Raw genomic sequence first — 17,473 nt, forward strand, 5'->3', positions numbered from 1 at the left:
AAAGGAAAATGACATTGCTTGAAAATTGCTTGAATTAAAAAAGACACACAAAACCAGAGTAGTTAAAAATTGTGTCTTTTCCTACTGATAATTATTCAATCTTTAGACAATATTGCCATTAGAAGTTTTAATCCCTGTCAGAGAAATAAATATCTATCAAAAAAAGATTTAAATTGTGCCTAATGAGATAGTGAAGAGATTGAGGAATTTCCTCAAGTGCTGATTAACAATTTCATTAAAAAAAAACCCAAAACCAAAACCCAAACAACAGATGGTACAGAATTATTTTTCTGGTACAAGTCATTAAAGTGAAGAAATAAATAATTTTGCCTTTCTTAAACCTTGAGAGACTGTAACTTGTTTCTCTTGGTAGCTATTTAATTTAAAATCAAATAACACACCTTTTGAATATTCAAACAAGGAGCTAATAGTGGAAAGAACCCAAAGCATTATTTATTCATGTGACCAGCTGAGATAGAGCAATGGTTTTTCTGGACTAGCATTGCGAAAGAAATATAGAATAAGTTCTTGTAAACCTAAATGTTTTTATGAACTTTAATAAGTGAAAATAATTGGCCCAAATTATGGGGGAAAAAAAGATGCAATATAAAAAGAAACATTAACATCTAAGAGCAATTATTTAAAAAAAAACCTCCTGAATCTATTAGAAAAATCTTACAGGGTTTCTGCTAATATTTTCCAGGCTTAATGAAATCTGCATAGCAATGAAGTTAATATTCTGATTCTTTTCCAGTCTTTAATAAGAGGTGAGTGTTTTGGCAACTTTGAAAGAGGGCTGTAAAGTCCTATCTATGATGATAGCCTTTATGCTGCATGCCCCTGAAATAAGAAATTGTTACTGGTGTTATCATAATGCCAAAGGAATTTTGAGGATTAACAATAAAAGAGCTCCATATTTTATTTTGTAGTACACAAGAAATACAGAAAAGATTAGATTCAAGGCAAGAAGATATTCTTGCTAACGGGATTTTTCTTTCATTTTGAAAGACGTGTTTTACAGAATTGTTCATTCCCAGAGAAAGAATACAAAATGAACACAATGTTATTCGACAAAAACAAGCTTGTAACGTGTAGGATTATTAGAACTGCATTGTACAATCTGGGTCTTTAAATGCATGACCTTCTTTAGCAAATAGATTTCAAATACTGTTCAGCATCAGGGATGTAACCTTTGGAAGTTGAATTTGAACAATCATGTTGCATAACATGAATGACAGAAAAGGATTCTCAGAATGCAGGTGGCTATCTGGAAATCCTGGGATGGAGAATAGAATTATCCAATTAACATAAACTAAGAAATTACTTTTGCAATTATTATGGCAATTAACTACTACTTTGAAAAGGAGAAGAAATCTTTCTCAAGGTTCATCAGTCAAGTGTTTTTCATCATGGCAAAGGCATAAGCATGATCCTGACATCACAGTCTAGAGATTACAGTAGTCAGTAGTTTGGAAAGGGCCAAAGTTAATGGTTCTCCACCAATTTTTTTCATTTTAGATTAAGCAGGATTATTTGGGATGAACAAAGAAGAAACAAGCTCTGGAGGCATCTGAAAGAAGATATTTGGGCCTGTCTTCCCAATTCTTTGTACAGTCCTTGTAAGAGCAAGGTCCTATTTTTGGCTGCTAGTTTTTGTGTTAGCACAGTGGAAGCAGGATCAGGTTCCTGACAATCACTGAAGTAGAAGTATTTGCAACTTATTTCCCCCTTCCAGCCCATCACAGCATTTCCTCCCTGACAATCTAAACACTTGAGAAAGTCTTAGGGCTGTGCAAGGATTTTGTGAGCTTAAGCAGGCATGTCCCTAGGAGGACTGACTTTAACTAGAACCAGTGGGAGAGTGCCAAAGCCTTGAGCATTGACACATACTGCCATGTGGCTAACAAGTATCTTGGTACATTTCTAGTTCAGGCAAACTTGCAGTATTTCACACAATGCTTAACACAGTTTGGGGTTAGCACAGGGCAGAGGCCATCCCCAGTTAGCAATGGGAAGGCAGCCACTCTTTTTATCCTCTCTGAGGGAAGTAATTTCAGCTGTATGGAAGAGATCTGTGCCATGCTAGCTGGTCTGTTTTATTTCACAGTGCATAAACAGTTTTTTGCTCTTACTGATTATGTTATAATGAATTCTAATACCCATCAATTCCCTTTATCCTACTTTATTTTTTTTTACTGGCTTATTAATTTGTCCAGTCACAGAGAAACACATCCATGAGGAAACCTGAGCACATGTGCACATGAAACACATCCATAGTTATCCACTAAAGCTTTGAAAGACCAGGGCTAATTTTAGTTTGTCAGAATCACAAACTAGAATGACTTTTTAATCACAGAGCATCCTAAGAGCTACTCAGTAAGTGATCTTCAAACAGTGACACTATTACAGTATCATTAAACTACCCCCTTTCTGTCTTCCACACAGTGTCAACAGACTCCTACAGTGCTGTATGAATTGCTTATTTACATAGTCCTGTTGAGGACAATAGATTCTCATTCTAAATTGATAACTACCTTTTTTTCATGGGTAAAGGATTGGAAAGATAGTAAATAGCCCCATGCCATGATGCCTATTTTTCTTCTCCCTCTTGTTTTTCCCAGTTTTCTGTTTAGCCACTTGGTTTCTAAGCATCAATCATGAATTATTGTTTACTAAGGCCTATCAATATGGGAATAAACTGTTTGTAGTGGTTAAACCCTCTGCAAAAACAAAAAAAAATGCATCTGAGTATTTTGGACAAAAACCACTTTATTTTGTCATCTTTATGACACTGAGCATTATGAAGGCAAGGTAAGAGATAAGATCCAGTCTCCCTCCTGTAAACCAGCTCAATAATGCCCATCACATTTTTCAAATCATACCTCTTTAGAACTGAAAAAAGATCAACCAAAATACAACTTACCTCCAGTAAATGAGAATACCCACAAGAATCACTAGACAGATAAAAGTCAGGGCTGATACGACCACAAGTGGTATAACTGTCTTCTTCTCTGATTCCAGACTCTCAGCTAGACCAATACGAGACTCATGGCTAATATTACTTGCCTCTGCAGTCAGAGAAAATTGAAACAGTCCAAGTTTAAATTCTGAGAAATGCACAGCACAGGTGAATGTGTCTTATAATGAGCCTACTTAATATCACTTACCTCTATTTTTTACTATGTACCGCAGAAAGTTTATACATTTGCAAACCAGCTTACAGAAGATAAGCAGATAGAAGGTAAAGCAAAGTGTTCAAGCTTATGTGACTCAGCCCTCCAGCAGTGGAGACTCCTCTTTGTAAGAATAGCAGACTGTCGTTAAAATTCAGAAGAAAGTTTTTTTATTTTAATCTGTTTTATTAGCTGAAAGCCAAATGAGTTAAGAAGTCTGAATACAGAATATTGAAATGTGCATTGGAATTGATATTAAACTGTCAGTCATATAATGCAAATCATTTCTCTGGCTAATAGGTTAATATAAAAATTATCTTGAAAAAGTCTTTATGTGCTTGCTGTATTATAGTTTAGCTTTCTGTATTTTTATCCATTGCTCATTCTGTAAACTGCCTTATAGCTACACCCTGCTTCCTTTGAATCCAATTGCCTCCCTCAACTATACTGGAGCCACAATTAAATCTCCCACCCCAATCTTTACAGGTGCTCAAATTATTATTTAGATATTACTTTGGTTTCATATTTCTGTGAGCCATATACTATTGGATGACAGAAATATTTGGACATGGGAATCTGTATGAAGATTAAAACAAAATATTTTTAATTTTGTTAAAGAAGGAAAACCAATGGTGGACAACACCAATACTTTATTTTCAGCTTTGGTCCTATCTCAAGAAGTAAGTATTTTAAAGTTGTGACTTTGATGTAAAACAACTGACTTATTTCAATTTGTGCAGTTTACTGTGAGCATTATTTAAGATGCAGAAATAAGCACTTTTGTGCTTTTTACAATTAAACCCCTAGAATGTTTTCTGCTTTTGCAAAGAGTCCTAATTCAATGAATTTTCTCTATAAGAGCAGAATTTTGCTGTACAGAAAACATCTGCACTCCATTGGGATTTCAAGAGACAAATTCTACATGAATGAAAAGCTTTTACACAAAGGGAGGAAGGAATGGAGTTGAATCTGGGGGAAAAAAAAAGACAGCAAATTACATGCTCTAAATAGGATGTCAAAAACCAAATGGCTTCACACAGTACAGATTTCCAGGCAGCTCTATTTTCTTCCATTTTCTTGAGTTTAGAGGCTTTCAGGACTTTATGTGCAAAAAGGTCTAGGCTCTAATTTTGCAGATGTCTTCTTGGTTTAAATTCAAAATACTCTTTAACACCCATGTGAATCACTTCTCTTTAAATTCTGCAGCTCAATGGGCAAAGTAATTGAAGGCAGAAAGTTGCTTCTGAAAAATCTCCAAGTGTCTGTTGAGTAGGTTTAAAACTGGTACTTCCTATTTACTCCAGAGAAAAACTATGTGTATGCATGAGAAAGCACAATACGATCCCTTTGAAACAGTCAGAATTGCTTATCCAACTCTGGCCTAATACACAGCATAAAATCCAATCCTATCTGTGTGATGACAGGGTTCCTTCAAACTTCATGACCATGTTCTATCAGGACTCCTCCTATGGGGAATGAAGTGCAGGCTTCTCCTGTAACAGAGGGTTTCTTGCCTACTTCATTCACTCCAATGATGGCAGCTGAAAAGGCAGTCTCAGCTATAGCAGGTTTCTTTGATTTCTAATAATTGATGTGTTTGGATCCTTTGTATATTTCTTTCTGTTAATCTGTCTTAGTTTTTCAATGGAAGTTGAAAAGTTTGGGTAGTCATAGAGGTCTTATGGAGAAAATCCTTGTTCAGAACAAGCATAGTTATGCATCAACAGCTACAAGATTGGGAAAAGTTTAAATGACTTTTTTCTGTAATGGTCACAATGAAAAGACATTTCACCAGTTTTTGCAAAATCCACTACAATGTATAAGTAAGTTCTCAGGTGAGAGATTAATTTTTGTGTTTGCTGCATTTCTTTGTAATTTAAAAGCAAATATGTCTTTGATTTATAGGAGACCATGTTAGACATGCTGAAATTGAATGTTCAGCTTATTAAAATCCAGAATTTGGCATTGTGTGTTGGAAAAAAAGTAATGAGCGTGAAATGATACTGTAGAGTGTCTTTCAATAATATCTAGAAGACAAAGTAAGTCTGTTATACTACTCCTCCAATACTGTATAATCCTTTTTGAGTTACTATTGGTAAAAATTCAAATCACACTCATTATGTAAACTCTAGAATCTTATGGCAGCACTCATTCACACCAATAACATAGGTTTTGAAATATTAATGCTATCTTTGCTTATTTTTGAAGGAATGTTATGCATTTTACAGAAAGTGGTAACTACTTACCAGTAAACTAATTCACTTATTAATTCAGTTTTGTAACACCTACCTTGTTAAGACTCTTAGTAATTTCAAAGTTTTTTATTCTCTTTTAATTTTCATTTTCTATTTTTCACATTGTTCTAGCCCCAACTATATCGAGTGTCAATTTACCACCTTTTCATATCAATATTCTCTTGCTCACGAGAAATACAACCTTAGGTAATTAAACTGTGTATTTATTTGTAGGACTGGGCCGAAGCCCTCCCAAGCTTTGCGAATTCCATTCCTTAATGGGTTTAGTTGAATGATACTGCCCTCTACAGATGATGCAAGTACATAACAGAAGTTCAATTTATTTTCTAAAATACCAATTCCACTTTGTTTGTTGTTTGGGTTTTTTTTCAAAGGTCATAGATTATTTTTGACTTGATGCTTTGATTTTCAATTCTCTAGCACAAGAAGGAATGAAAATTATGTGTCTGAATACTTCAGATTTTCCACAGTGCATTTTTAAATACAAAGGAAATGTGTTATGAGTTTTGACTTCTGACTTCATCCTTGGAATCATGGGTTGCAAATACTCTCACTGAATTTAAGAGGAATAAATGAGAAAGTAGCATTGAATATAAACATCTAGAGGAAAATCTGGCTCTACTTTGGGAATACAGAAATCTGGCACAAAAATTCTGCATCTCACTGAAATCTGAAAGTGGCATACACAGAATAAAAATGAATGTTTTTATGAATCAGAATAAAACCAGCATCTTCTTCCTCATTCAATCTCTTAGAAAACACAAAAAAAAAGGTGCTGCCGTAAGTTTAAAAGAGAATATCAGAGGCATGTTTCCTCTGGCAGAGGCATGGTTTCCTCTGGTGTTATTTCCATAAGGGCAGCACTTGTCTTTGTGCAAAAAATTCAACAGAGAACCTAAGTCCCTGACAAACCTTTAAAAGTAAAAGCAACAATTACCACTGAAACAATTCTGGTTTCAGATTTTGCATGACTCAACTTCTGCTGACAGTATGCACCTATCCAAAAGCAGAGCATCAGTCATCTTACTGAAGAATATTTCAGGTGCAGTTTTAAGTAGCCAGAAGTAGCATTCACAAGATAGCCAGCTCAGTATGAACCCCCATTCCCCAATGCTTCCTTAATCACACCCATTGGCACTATTATGTTCTCCCTTTATTATCTGTAGATAAACCTTCTCATTCTCTATGGCAAAAAAGTATCCCCTCACAGCTTCCCATGGTATTCATTAGACTTATCCATAACTAACCTGCCTCAGAGATGTTGAACACTGATGAATGATCACTAGTAACAGATGAGGCTGATGATTGTGATGATCCAGGAGTTAATTCTGAGTTACCTGCTTCAACTGCCCCTTCAGTGTCTCTCTCATTATGGTCAGGAAAACTGAAATCTGTTGAAGTTTCGTTATCGTTAAGGCTATCTGAGGTACCTTGGCCAGAACCACTTTCTTCATCACTTGTCAAAACAGCCCAAGACTTAGATTCTGATGTGTTTTGTACTTGGACACTAGAAGTCTGAATGTGGTTCTCCAAAATTTTCAGGTTGTTGTGCTTCTCAGGTATCACATTCGCTGTCAAAGTTGGTGTGGATGTATAATTATGTCTGTCCATGTCACGGTTTATCTGAGTGTCAGATGCAGCAGTAGAAAACTTCTCTTCTTCAGGTTTCTCAGAATGTGTACTTATAATTAGGTTACTCTGATCCTTGTTATTATTTACCTTTGTGTTTTCATCCTCTACTACCACATCCTGATCTTCTCTATGGGAGGTGCACGAGATGCAGTTACTTACAGGGAAGGCATCATCATATTCATCGTAGTCATCCTCAACTACAGAAGACCACAAATCAGTACTGGACATGATACTGGGAGACAACCCAGAGGATTCTCCAGAAGGAACCAGCAACCTATTCAAAGTTACAGGGATCTCACTTTTGGAAGGGACAGCCGTAACTGAAACAAGTGTATTTGGTAAAGGAAGAGTGTGATGAATGGACACATCAGAACCAGAAACAATTGCAGGCATATGAACAGGATCAAAACCAAGTGTGGAACTTGAAGAGACACTGTCAGCCTCAATTCTTTCAAAAACACTTGAAGAGATATGGCTGTCTGTAGGAGTAGCTACATGTGATGATGTGTCACCTGTTGGGAAGGGAGTTGTTGCAGCATTCGCTGCCTGGGACGGAAAGGCATTTGTATTTTCTAAACTGGTCAGCTGGAAGGAAACATCGCTACTGTACAATGAAGGCATAACCTTCTGAACATCTTCACTGTTAAATAAACTGGATGAAACATATCTCTCATTTGCATAAGAAAAAGATAAAGCTTGAAGTGATGCTGTGGGCTTACTAAAAGTGTTTGACATCGTATCAGCAACAGAAGGTGCAGATGTAGAATGCAGCTTGCTTTCAGTTGTAGCAGAACCTGGTGCCATTTGATGCAATATTTGGTCAAATGCAGAACTATCTTTTTGAACCCTTGAGCTTTCAGCCAATACAGGATCACTAGGCACAACTGCAGCTGTGTTAAGCAGAGTGCCATCGCCAGAAGACTGGAAGGAGGACTGCAGTACTGCTTCGTTATTTACTGTAGCTGAGGTCTCATAAAAGTACAGCTGAGTCGAGGATAACATTTTGCTATAAGCAGGGACAGAGAGAGCTTGATCTGAGCTTGCACTAAGCATAGGTTTAAGCAAAGTGTCATCAAAGGCTGGAGTTGTAACATGCAAAGGCTGAACAGAAAGGTGCTTTTCTGTAAGTGTACTAATATCATTATCAAATATCTTAGTAGTGGGAAAAGCAAGAGAGACTGGAAGGATTCCCTTTGTGCTAGAAACAGGAAGTGGGCTTTCTTGCAGAGACATATTCTGCTCAATTACAACATTATTAGAAACAGATGTAGAAAGTTCATGTATCGCTTTACTTTCAGCACTGGAAGCCATGTCACTTAAAGAAGAGGAAATTTTCAGTTCTCTCTCATCTCCATATATAACATCGCCTTTTTGAAGTATCTTATTAACATCACTAAACCCAGATGATTCATATGGAATCTCATCAACAAAATCAGAGGAAGAAACATTAAGTACGGTCAAAGTATCTGTGTCAGGCAAAAGGGACTCACTACCAGAGTATGCTTCAGACCAATCCGTGTCACTAGATAGAGAGCGCGTAGGCTGCAGCAAAATATCAGCTTGTGATATTACAGAAGAAGGTTTATGCACCAGTACATTGTTATAGCTGCTAAATAAAGGATCTTGATGAAATACGTCAACAGAACCATGCACAAATTCTGCAGAGTCATAGGAAACAGTAAAGCTTTGGAGGGAGCCCACATTACCAGACAAAGCATAAGGAAGTTCAGACATTGTAGATAGTACATGCATATTTAAATCACTGCTGGATGGTTCAACTTGAGTAAATATGTGAGTTCTATTATGACCAAACATCAGTGTCTCCGAAGCAGCATGAGTGGTCTGATGTGACACCACATCAGCAAATTGAGCAAGGCTTGGCTGTATTAATGGATCACCCACTGCCAACGTCAAAGAAGCATGCAGGGACACCTTATCGCTTGCAACAGCTGGAGTAGCACTTTGTGGAAACATTTGAGAAACTGTATACGAACGGTGAAACATTTTACTACTGGAGGAAGCAGAGGAAAATGTAAGCAAAGGTACATCATCATAGGAAGACAGGGTGGGTTCAAATGACACATCAACACTGGGAAATACAGGTGTAGCATGCAAGGTCACATCACTATCTGATGTAGCAGGGGTAGTGTCGAGCATCTGAGAGTCAAACAATAAGGGGGTGACTAGAGGAAACACTTCACTACTGTAGGAAGGTTGAAGAGGTATCTCACCATTATAGACTGGCTGAGTTGTCTGAGAGAGTACCTCACTGGCAGCAGAAGCAGAACCATATTCTCCAGAGCTTGAAGAGATAGAGTGAGGTGATAATTCAGCAGAGGAGAAAGCAAAGGTAGAATAATGTGGCAATTCTAAATCCACATCTGAAGTGTCTTGTAAAACCACTGGGCTGCTTGTATAGGGCGTTGTAGTTGGCTTTAATCCCTCTACATAAGCATCAGTATAACTGGCCTGAGACAACTGCCCGCTGGGTGATGTATCAACAGATTGAGTTGTTGGATCTGAAGCATTATGAAACCATAAATTTCCATCAGTGGAAGAAGTATGCTTTGGAGGCTCATCGGAGCTTGAGGGTGCTACGACTTCTGAAATATATCTAATGGAGCCTTGGGAAAGAACATCATGCACACTTATATCTGGACTTCCTGAAGGAAGGGCATCGTCTTGGGAGGCCTCCTCTGTAACCAGCTGTGATGAAGAAGTGGTAGGAACTGAACTCCAAAAGTCATCAGGTTCCTGATGAGGTTTAAAAGGAGACAATAAGAAATCTTCATCACTGAGGCCAGTGGTGGTTATTCTTGTTGGCTCGGTGCCTGAAGAAAGATATATAAACTCGTCTTCTCCGCCTTTGGTGGAGTCAATGAGTTGAGGGGGAATTCCAGTAATTGTTTGGGATTCCAAAAAGGGATCTTCCTCTTCAGAATTTTCACCAATAGGTGGAGAAGTAGCATAATAAACTGCTTTGAAAACATTATCCTTACCATGCAATTCGTCTCTTGTTAGGTATCTATTTGTTTTGGCTTCACTGGGTTTTGTTCCCTTTTTTCCTTGACTGTAGCTGGATGTAATCACCTGAAAATCTCTCCTCAATTGGTTCATTGTACTGTCAGTACTTGGAACCACTGCAGTTTCTTCATCCACCTCTGTTTCCTTTTCATCAACTTCATCCTTTGAAAAAACATCATAGCCGAAGACAATTAAAAATGTTTATAGACTCTGAACATGAATGAAAACTAAAACTGCAATAACATATTTTCCTGGATCGATAAATCAAGAAGGGTAAAGCAAAACAACACTTGAGAAGACTGTTGGTCTTAAACTAAAGTATTAACTGCAAGAACAGGTTTTTATCTTTTGTCTTAAAAACTATTATTTATTTGCAATAAAACAGAAAAATGCTGTGTCGCAACAACTTCTTCAATATTGCCTTACTTAAATTGTGTTTGAGAGCCAAAAATCACTCACAGTATTTATTTACTTTATTAAGGAGGCTCTAACCCTTTCCTAATAAAATGCAATTGTATATGCAATATGTAGCATAGATTGTCTACACTGCAGTGAAAAAATGGTTTTGCTCTCAGAATACCTCAGAGGTTTGCACTAATATCCTGATGGTAATTAAACTGATTATTAACAACCGAATTTGTAAAATATATTTGTGACCTTAATTCTGCTGAATTGTCAGAGTTTTCTGGAAGAGTTCATGATCCTCAGCAAGATTCAGAATTTCACAAGTGCTGTGAGTCATATCCCTTAGTCCTGTTATGACCCTTTGTTTTCTGAATATGAATGACAATAAATAACAATAATTTGTGCAAAATCTGTGATAGAGTTTTGCCTTTTAAGGACATATCCAAAAGAGGAAAAAAAAAAAATGTGCCTAATGCAATCAGGATTTAGGCAGTGTTTGAGGATCTAAGGTAAAATCTTTTCATCCCCTCTACAGCTTCCCCTGCACGAAATCAAAAAACATATAATCGAAGCACCTAACTTGCTCAGGAAGCATTTTTGTTTGTATTTAGGTACAGCAGTCCCTGCAGTTCTGTGTTGTGTCCCCATCTAGTGCTGCACCAGAGTTGAACCATTGAACCTCTCCCAGCCCAGCTCTGCCATCTAGATTGAGGCAAACTTTCAGTTTCTGAAGGAACCTGATTTGACAGGCACACATAGCCCTAAGAGACAGAGCAGCACAGAGACTCTTGCAAAACAGGTTGGTTTTTTTTTTTTTTTTTTAAAGATCTGGCTTGGTGATGTGGTGGAAATGCCACTGTTTGTTATTCAAAAGCATAATGCTGAGAGAAAACACGCAGTAGAGAGGAGATAGGCACAGTTATCAATCTAACAACTCCTCAGTTTCCATTATAGTTCAGTTTGAGTAGATCTCCCATTCCTGCATTGAACAGGGCACAGCAGGGAGAATAATTTAAAAAATCAACAGCTTTTGAAAGAATGTGCCCAAGATAAAGAGCTGCTGAGTATGTTTTTGACTGAGGCACTCAGCAAACAGGAGTTGTGATCTTTTACCCAGTCTCACCAGAACAAGGGCTTTTCCCACTAGGCTAGAGCTGGGCTTCACTCTGCAGTCCCTCTTTGAAACAGGAACCCCTCATGCACTCACACAATATAAGGTACCTCAGATGTCACTCTCAGGTTTGGATTTCATTCTAAGGACTAAATACCAAAACTGTAGGGACAGCAGCACCAAGACTGATTGCCTTCAAACCTGGGCCAGACTGGACAGGCCCTTGTTTCTATTTATGCAAGATAATGTATGCACTTTTAAACTTTCCTAGTTCAAGTAAAAATCAGTTGATGTTCACTGGCACCTAACAGATGCAATATAATAATCTAGATACATAGCTTACAACAACAGAGAAAAGACTGTATTCCTGGTTACTCAGTGTCCACAAATGCAAGGGAAGGTAAATAGATAGGTGAAGCACAGGCTGTGCTATTTAACTAAAAGAACTTGTCATGCAGTGAGAATATTGTGGTCATAGTCTGAAACTATAAATTAAAAATTCTGAGAGATTACTTGATATTACTTGATAAATGTCTTACTGAAGTAACTATGTTGTACAATTGGTATGAGAGACTGTTAAAAACTTAATAATGGTATTTTTACATCTCTCCTTGCTGCGACACCAGAGACCTAGTTACTGAATATGAAGCCTCCAAGTTATCATGAGATCATCAAAAATTTTGTAAAACAGAGCTATACTTTAAAGTCTCACTTGAGTTCAAGAAGCAAATGAACCTCCAAGAATTTTTGAATAACAGTTAAACCAACAGCACACTGATTGCAGACACACTTGAATGTCACTCTTCAACACAACTATCGTCCTCCCTTACTTTAATTTACTACATCATAAGACCATCACAAGTAAGGACAAATCAAACTTCTCTAACTAAAAATCCTAACACTAGATGGCAGCTTTGATTCTGCTAAATGAACAATTCTGTCAGACTTCACAGAGGGGTGACTGTAAACTGATGCCCCATTTTAAAAATAGTTTAGGAATATTCTGTGATATCCTTTACTTCACCATGTACCTCCAATCCCAGAGAAATACTGAGGTATCTCCAGAGTTCTCTAGGGAGAAATATAGCTCAAAGGCTATATATGCACATACATAGGCATATGTATACATAAATGCAGATAATACGCTCAGTTGGTGACACAGTTTTGTAAGTTTTCACAGAATATAATTTCAATCTAATTGAAATATATTTATTTCAAATATTCTCTTAAAAACAAATGAATGCTATACCTCATATTCTTCAGCTTCACTCAGTTCAGGAATGAGGTCAGCCTCTATAAAACAAAAATACACACTGTATCATCCACAATTTTAAATAGACAGACTTCTGAATTCTGCAAGGACTCAACTGCCTAATTAATATGGTTATTGAGACAATGTAGAAGATTTTTTGTAGGACTGCGTTTGGAGAAGTGGCCAACCCCCTGCATCAAGAACTAAGGGTAGCAATGCCCACTCATCTAGGCAGGACACATTCATTCAGCCACTACAGTTTTGTCTGGCTCTATTTTGATACCATTGGATTTTCACTTTTGGAGGAAGCACATGTTGGCTGGGGAAAGCCAAGTTTACAAGAACGTTTTCAATGAGAAATACAGTTTAATGCAAAATACACAAGTGAGAGAAACAGTAAGTCTGGGGATTAACTATTTCTCTACATTAAATCTGAAAGCTCTGAAGATATTTTTGAAAAATAATTTGTTCTACAATTTTCATCTAGAAAATTCCTTGTTTGTGCACCCAGGCTTGGACTTAGGTACTATAGCAACAGCAATGACATCATACTCAGCATTTAGCAGGCTGCATGCTTCCAGCAAGTCAGACCAAAGAGACCCACCCCTCCCAGTGCTTACAACCTTTTTCAAACTCCCACCCTACTTGATTTAATGTAACGACATGTAGCCAGTTTTATCATATCCCAGAAAAAGTCCCTAATGAACAGGTACTGCACACTCTGTGAAGAACTATTCTAGAGGCTTTTGAGGCATTCCTAATTTTCAAAAATAAAAACCCAGTTGAAATAGGTTGAAGAAATTAATTTCCTACAACCCAGCTGAAAATCCATCTCTCCAAATTTAGAGGTAATCTCTTGCCTTCTTTCTCTCTTTTCAGCCAAATCCAATGTTATACTTCTGATGGTGGTCAGCAAGAGAGGCTTCAAAGAAGGCTGAAAGAAATATCCACCTCTCTGCTAGGAATTGGCACAGGTCTTCAGTGAAGAAATCTAACACCCCTTCCAGAGCACTAATGCAGCTTATTGCTCCTTTGGTCCACAAAAAGGCCCATTTCCATCCCGAGTCTTTCTAAGGCTTTCTCCTAAGCCATGTTCTAGCACATATTCTGATTTGCACTAGGTGAAAATGCCAATCTCTTAGCCTGGAGAGCAATTCTCACAATACCGTCACACACAGCTCCACGTCTGCATTTCCTCCACAATTCCCAAATGTAATTTGTTCAATGCACTAGGATAAAGATTCCATCTCTATATTTCTCTTTTTTGCTAAGTCAGGTAGAGATCTGTGACTAAATTTGTATTCTCTTTGGTCTATCCATATCTACCTTTCAAAACAAATTAAGATGTGCTATATGCAACATACACTAGATGAAGATTATCAAACTAATAAGATCATACAGTATTATCTGTAGGTTATAGCATGCAAACAAATTTTGACTAAGCACTGCTGCACAAAATCTTCACAAATTGTCTTTTAGTAACAAACATCTATAAATTATCAAATATGGAACTGACCTTTAGATAGATAGATAAAAAAATTATCTTACCTCTGACTCCTGAGGCCTAGGAGGCTCTGGGACAGGGTGGGAAGGGGAGTGGAGGGGAGGAAGGGGTGGATAAGATAATGATATTCCCTGGCTTCTCAATGATACAAATCAAATATTGACATTAGTCTGAATGCTTTCCCATAATCAACCCACACCATGTACTAGGTATTCAACAGGCTTCTCTGAAATATGTTTTTAGTACAGAGGAATTCTATCCATACTTTTCTGTGGTTACTACTCTTGAGTTGAGCTCTAATCAGACTAAGCCAGAGAAACAAACTGTAGTGATTGTGCTAGAGGATACAGTAGGGTACATGCTCTCAAATTTCACCAGCAGGAAACTACAGTTTCTTGCTGTTTTCTCAAGGGAGAGGCATTAACATACATACATTATATATATATATATATATATATATATATAAATAAATATATATATATGCATATATATATATGCATAAAGAACCTCTTTATTAACAAAAACAGTAAATATCCAGGAACTTAGAAGAATATTTAAATTTAGATGGCCATATAAAATTTATTTGGCAAAAGTATTAGAGACACACACTTACAGAAATTTTGTTAATCCTGCTGCTGAGCTTTTGATTTGACAGGAGATTACAGAAATATAATAACATCCCCCATCCAAGGTGAACAGCCACACCCTCCAAAAGGTTGATGAACAAGCTTGTTTATTTTTTCTGAAACTACATATTGATTATTCTATAGTATACATTTTAAAATAAAATCATTAGAAAATTAGTTAGAGTTCTTTAGAGGTCTTTTCCTAGTCCATTTTAATGACGAGTGAAGAAACAGTAGAACAAATACAGAGAAGTAACTATTTCCCTACATTTTTTCAATGGAAATATTAAAAAATCTCTTTAAAACAATGTGATTTATAATCATAGAATAATGCGCACAACATAAACTCTTTTCATTTCTGTACTGACACGTAATAAATGGCATGGCAAGAACAAAAGTAAAGCCTGCTTCTTTTGATGAAACTAGTTTTCAGATTTCTACTTTTATCAGTACAAAATTAGAAAAAAGCATCCCCTAAATCAGACATTTAACATTTGCTTAGTGCTTTCTAGGACAAAAATCTCAAAGACGAGTTACAAAGAAGTTGCATAGTTAGACCCTCACAAAGCATTGCTGACAGCACAAGCTGCCAGGCAGGAGACAGCATTTGAGAACTATGCCCCACCATGCTGGGTTTTTTTTGACAAACACCAACTGAAGTCTACACAAAAGAATAGGAATGGGGAGTAATATATTTTTCCTTTCCTGTGTCAGCAAAAGCATGTAAGTACCACCAGGATTAGCTACACAACAAACTACTGCACAACCTTTGGTTCTACACAAATGTTATCTGGAGTCGAAGCACACATTTACACAGTTATTCAAAATCCAATTCTACTAACAAATGAAAAATCTATAAATAAAGGTTGGATTTTTATCAAAGCTGATTAAAATACATTGTACATGATTCCCTAAATTTTCAATGGAAATTTTGTAGCTACATCAAGTAGTGCATTTGTTGGCTTTCACTAAGTGGAAACGTACTGGAAAAAATTTTGAACCTGCACACAGACCGTATTACAAGATGAAGGGTTGCAATTCTGAAGAGTTCAGGAAAAAGCCAGAGAGCAGAGGTCTCCACTGTGGTGGCTTGCCCAGTGTCATTACATTACAGCTTCTGAGGCTTCCACACACTGGAGCAGAGACCATGGCCCCAAAGAGGTCCTTAATCTTACAAAACATTGCTGAGAACAATAGCCTTGGATCTGTGGGTCAGTAGAGCCCTCACTAACCTCATGGCAAGCACCAGACTGGGTGGGGAGAAGGCATGAGAAACACTCTCTTGCAAGTATCTCAAAAAGGAAAGTCTAAAACAACAGTCTTGAGCTTTTTGAATACCAGAGTTCATTAGAAGTGGCCACTCCAAGGACAGAATTCTTCTTGGAAAAGGGCCCATCTAATGGCTCCACATGACTCATGCCTTGCTTTGGCTCTTAACAGGAAGACTAATTGATCTGGAGGTGACTGGAGTGAATTTCATCTTAATTAAACTGGATTACTCAGAGTAATTCTTGAAAATGAAAGATTTAATTTATGCTTTATGTGTGTCAACTTTATTTCATGTCTTCACGGTGAAGATAACTTTTCTTTCATAAATTCCCAAGCAGGAGCTCCAAGAAATCCCCTTTTGCCTCAAGATCTATAAAGCAGATCACAAAATCAATTTGATGTTATAGTTGTAATCAGCAAGCTGCTCTGAAGAAATCTTTCTTATTAGATATCTACATTCCCATATATGTTATCTAATATTAGATATAATTAAATAAGAAAATATTTGAAATATTTGCAACAGTTAATTCAGGTATAAACAATTAGTAAAATTAATTATGCAAATAAACATTAATGTTAGAAATTAATGGAAGATTTTTCCTATTTTTAAATTGTATCCAGAGTTGACACAGCTGTAATAAACTTACTTATAGAGCAATGTACACTCTTAGAAATCAAACTAATTACATGAGAGGAATTTTTCCCTGAAATTTCTTTATTCAATGCTTTCAGATGTATCACTGGGAAGTGCCAAAAGAAAAGAACCAAATTAGATTTAATAACTTTGTGTCCATTTCAGATAAGAAGCATGTGAGTGTAACTGTTTTTTTTTTTAAACAGGCAAATATTCATTTCAGTATTTAATTTTCATTTAAAAACTTCGGTCTCCTTTTATTTAAATTTTTTAAAATTTAAAATATCAAAGTAAAAATTAATGATTTACCTGTGTAAAAAGGCTTGAAAGTATCAAACCTTCAGTCTGATATGTAACATTTATTAAACAAATACAACAGTCTGAAATATAACATTTATTGTACCAAATTCTCTTGTCTGGGCATACAAACCTCAGAGAAATTTCTGCTGGAAGGTGACATATGCAATTTTCCAGTATGCATTTCCCTCCCTCTTCCTTCTGCTGGAATGAATGCAAAGGCCCTGTTCTGCATAACTTCAGCAGAAGTAAGCAGGGCTTACTTCTGGCTGGTGGGACCCGCACTGCTGG

The 17,473-nt window shown here is 36.8% G+C and overlaps 1 protein-coding gene across 9 annotated transcripts in view; it reads right to left on the reverse strand.

Annotated features, from left to right (window-relative positions):
• The window catches only part of PTPRZ1 (protein tyrosine phosphatase receptor type Z1), a 131,155-nt gene that overhangs the window by 24,408 nt on the left and 89,274 nt on the right, over positions 1 to 17,473 (reverse strand). For 6 of the 9 annotated variants that reach the window (XM_064422274.1, XM_064422275.1, XM_064422273.1 and 3 more), the window contains 3 exons: positions 12,850 to 12,893; positions 6,676 to 10,246; positions 2,924 to 3,068 (listed from right to left, as the gene is read on the reverse strand). In XM_064422274.1, the coding sequence (XP_064278344.1) occupies positions 2,924 to 3,068; positions 6,676 to 10,246; positions 12,850 to 12,893 (3,760 nt within the window). The remainder of the gene's footprint in view (positions 1 to 2,923; positions 3,069 to 6,675; positions 10,247 to 12,849; positions 12,894 to 17,473) is intronic. The other 3 variants (XM_064422281.1, XM_064422280.1, XM_064422276.1) reach the window with 2 other exon arrangements.

The sequence above is a fragment of the Passer domesticus genome, chromosome 5 (genome assembly GCF_036417665.1).
Source record: "Passer domesticus isolate bPasDom1 chromosome 5, bPasDom1.hap1, whole genome shotgun sequence".
Classification (NCBI taxonomy): Eukaryota; Metazoa; Chordata; class Aves; order Passeriformes; family Passeridae; genus Passer; species Passer domesticus.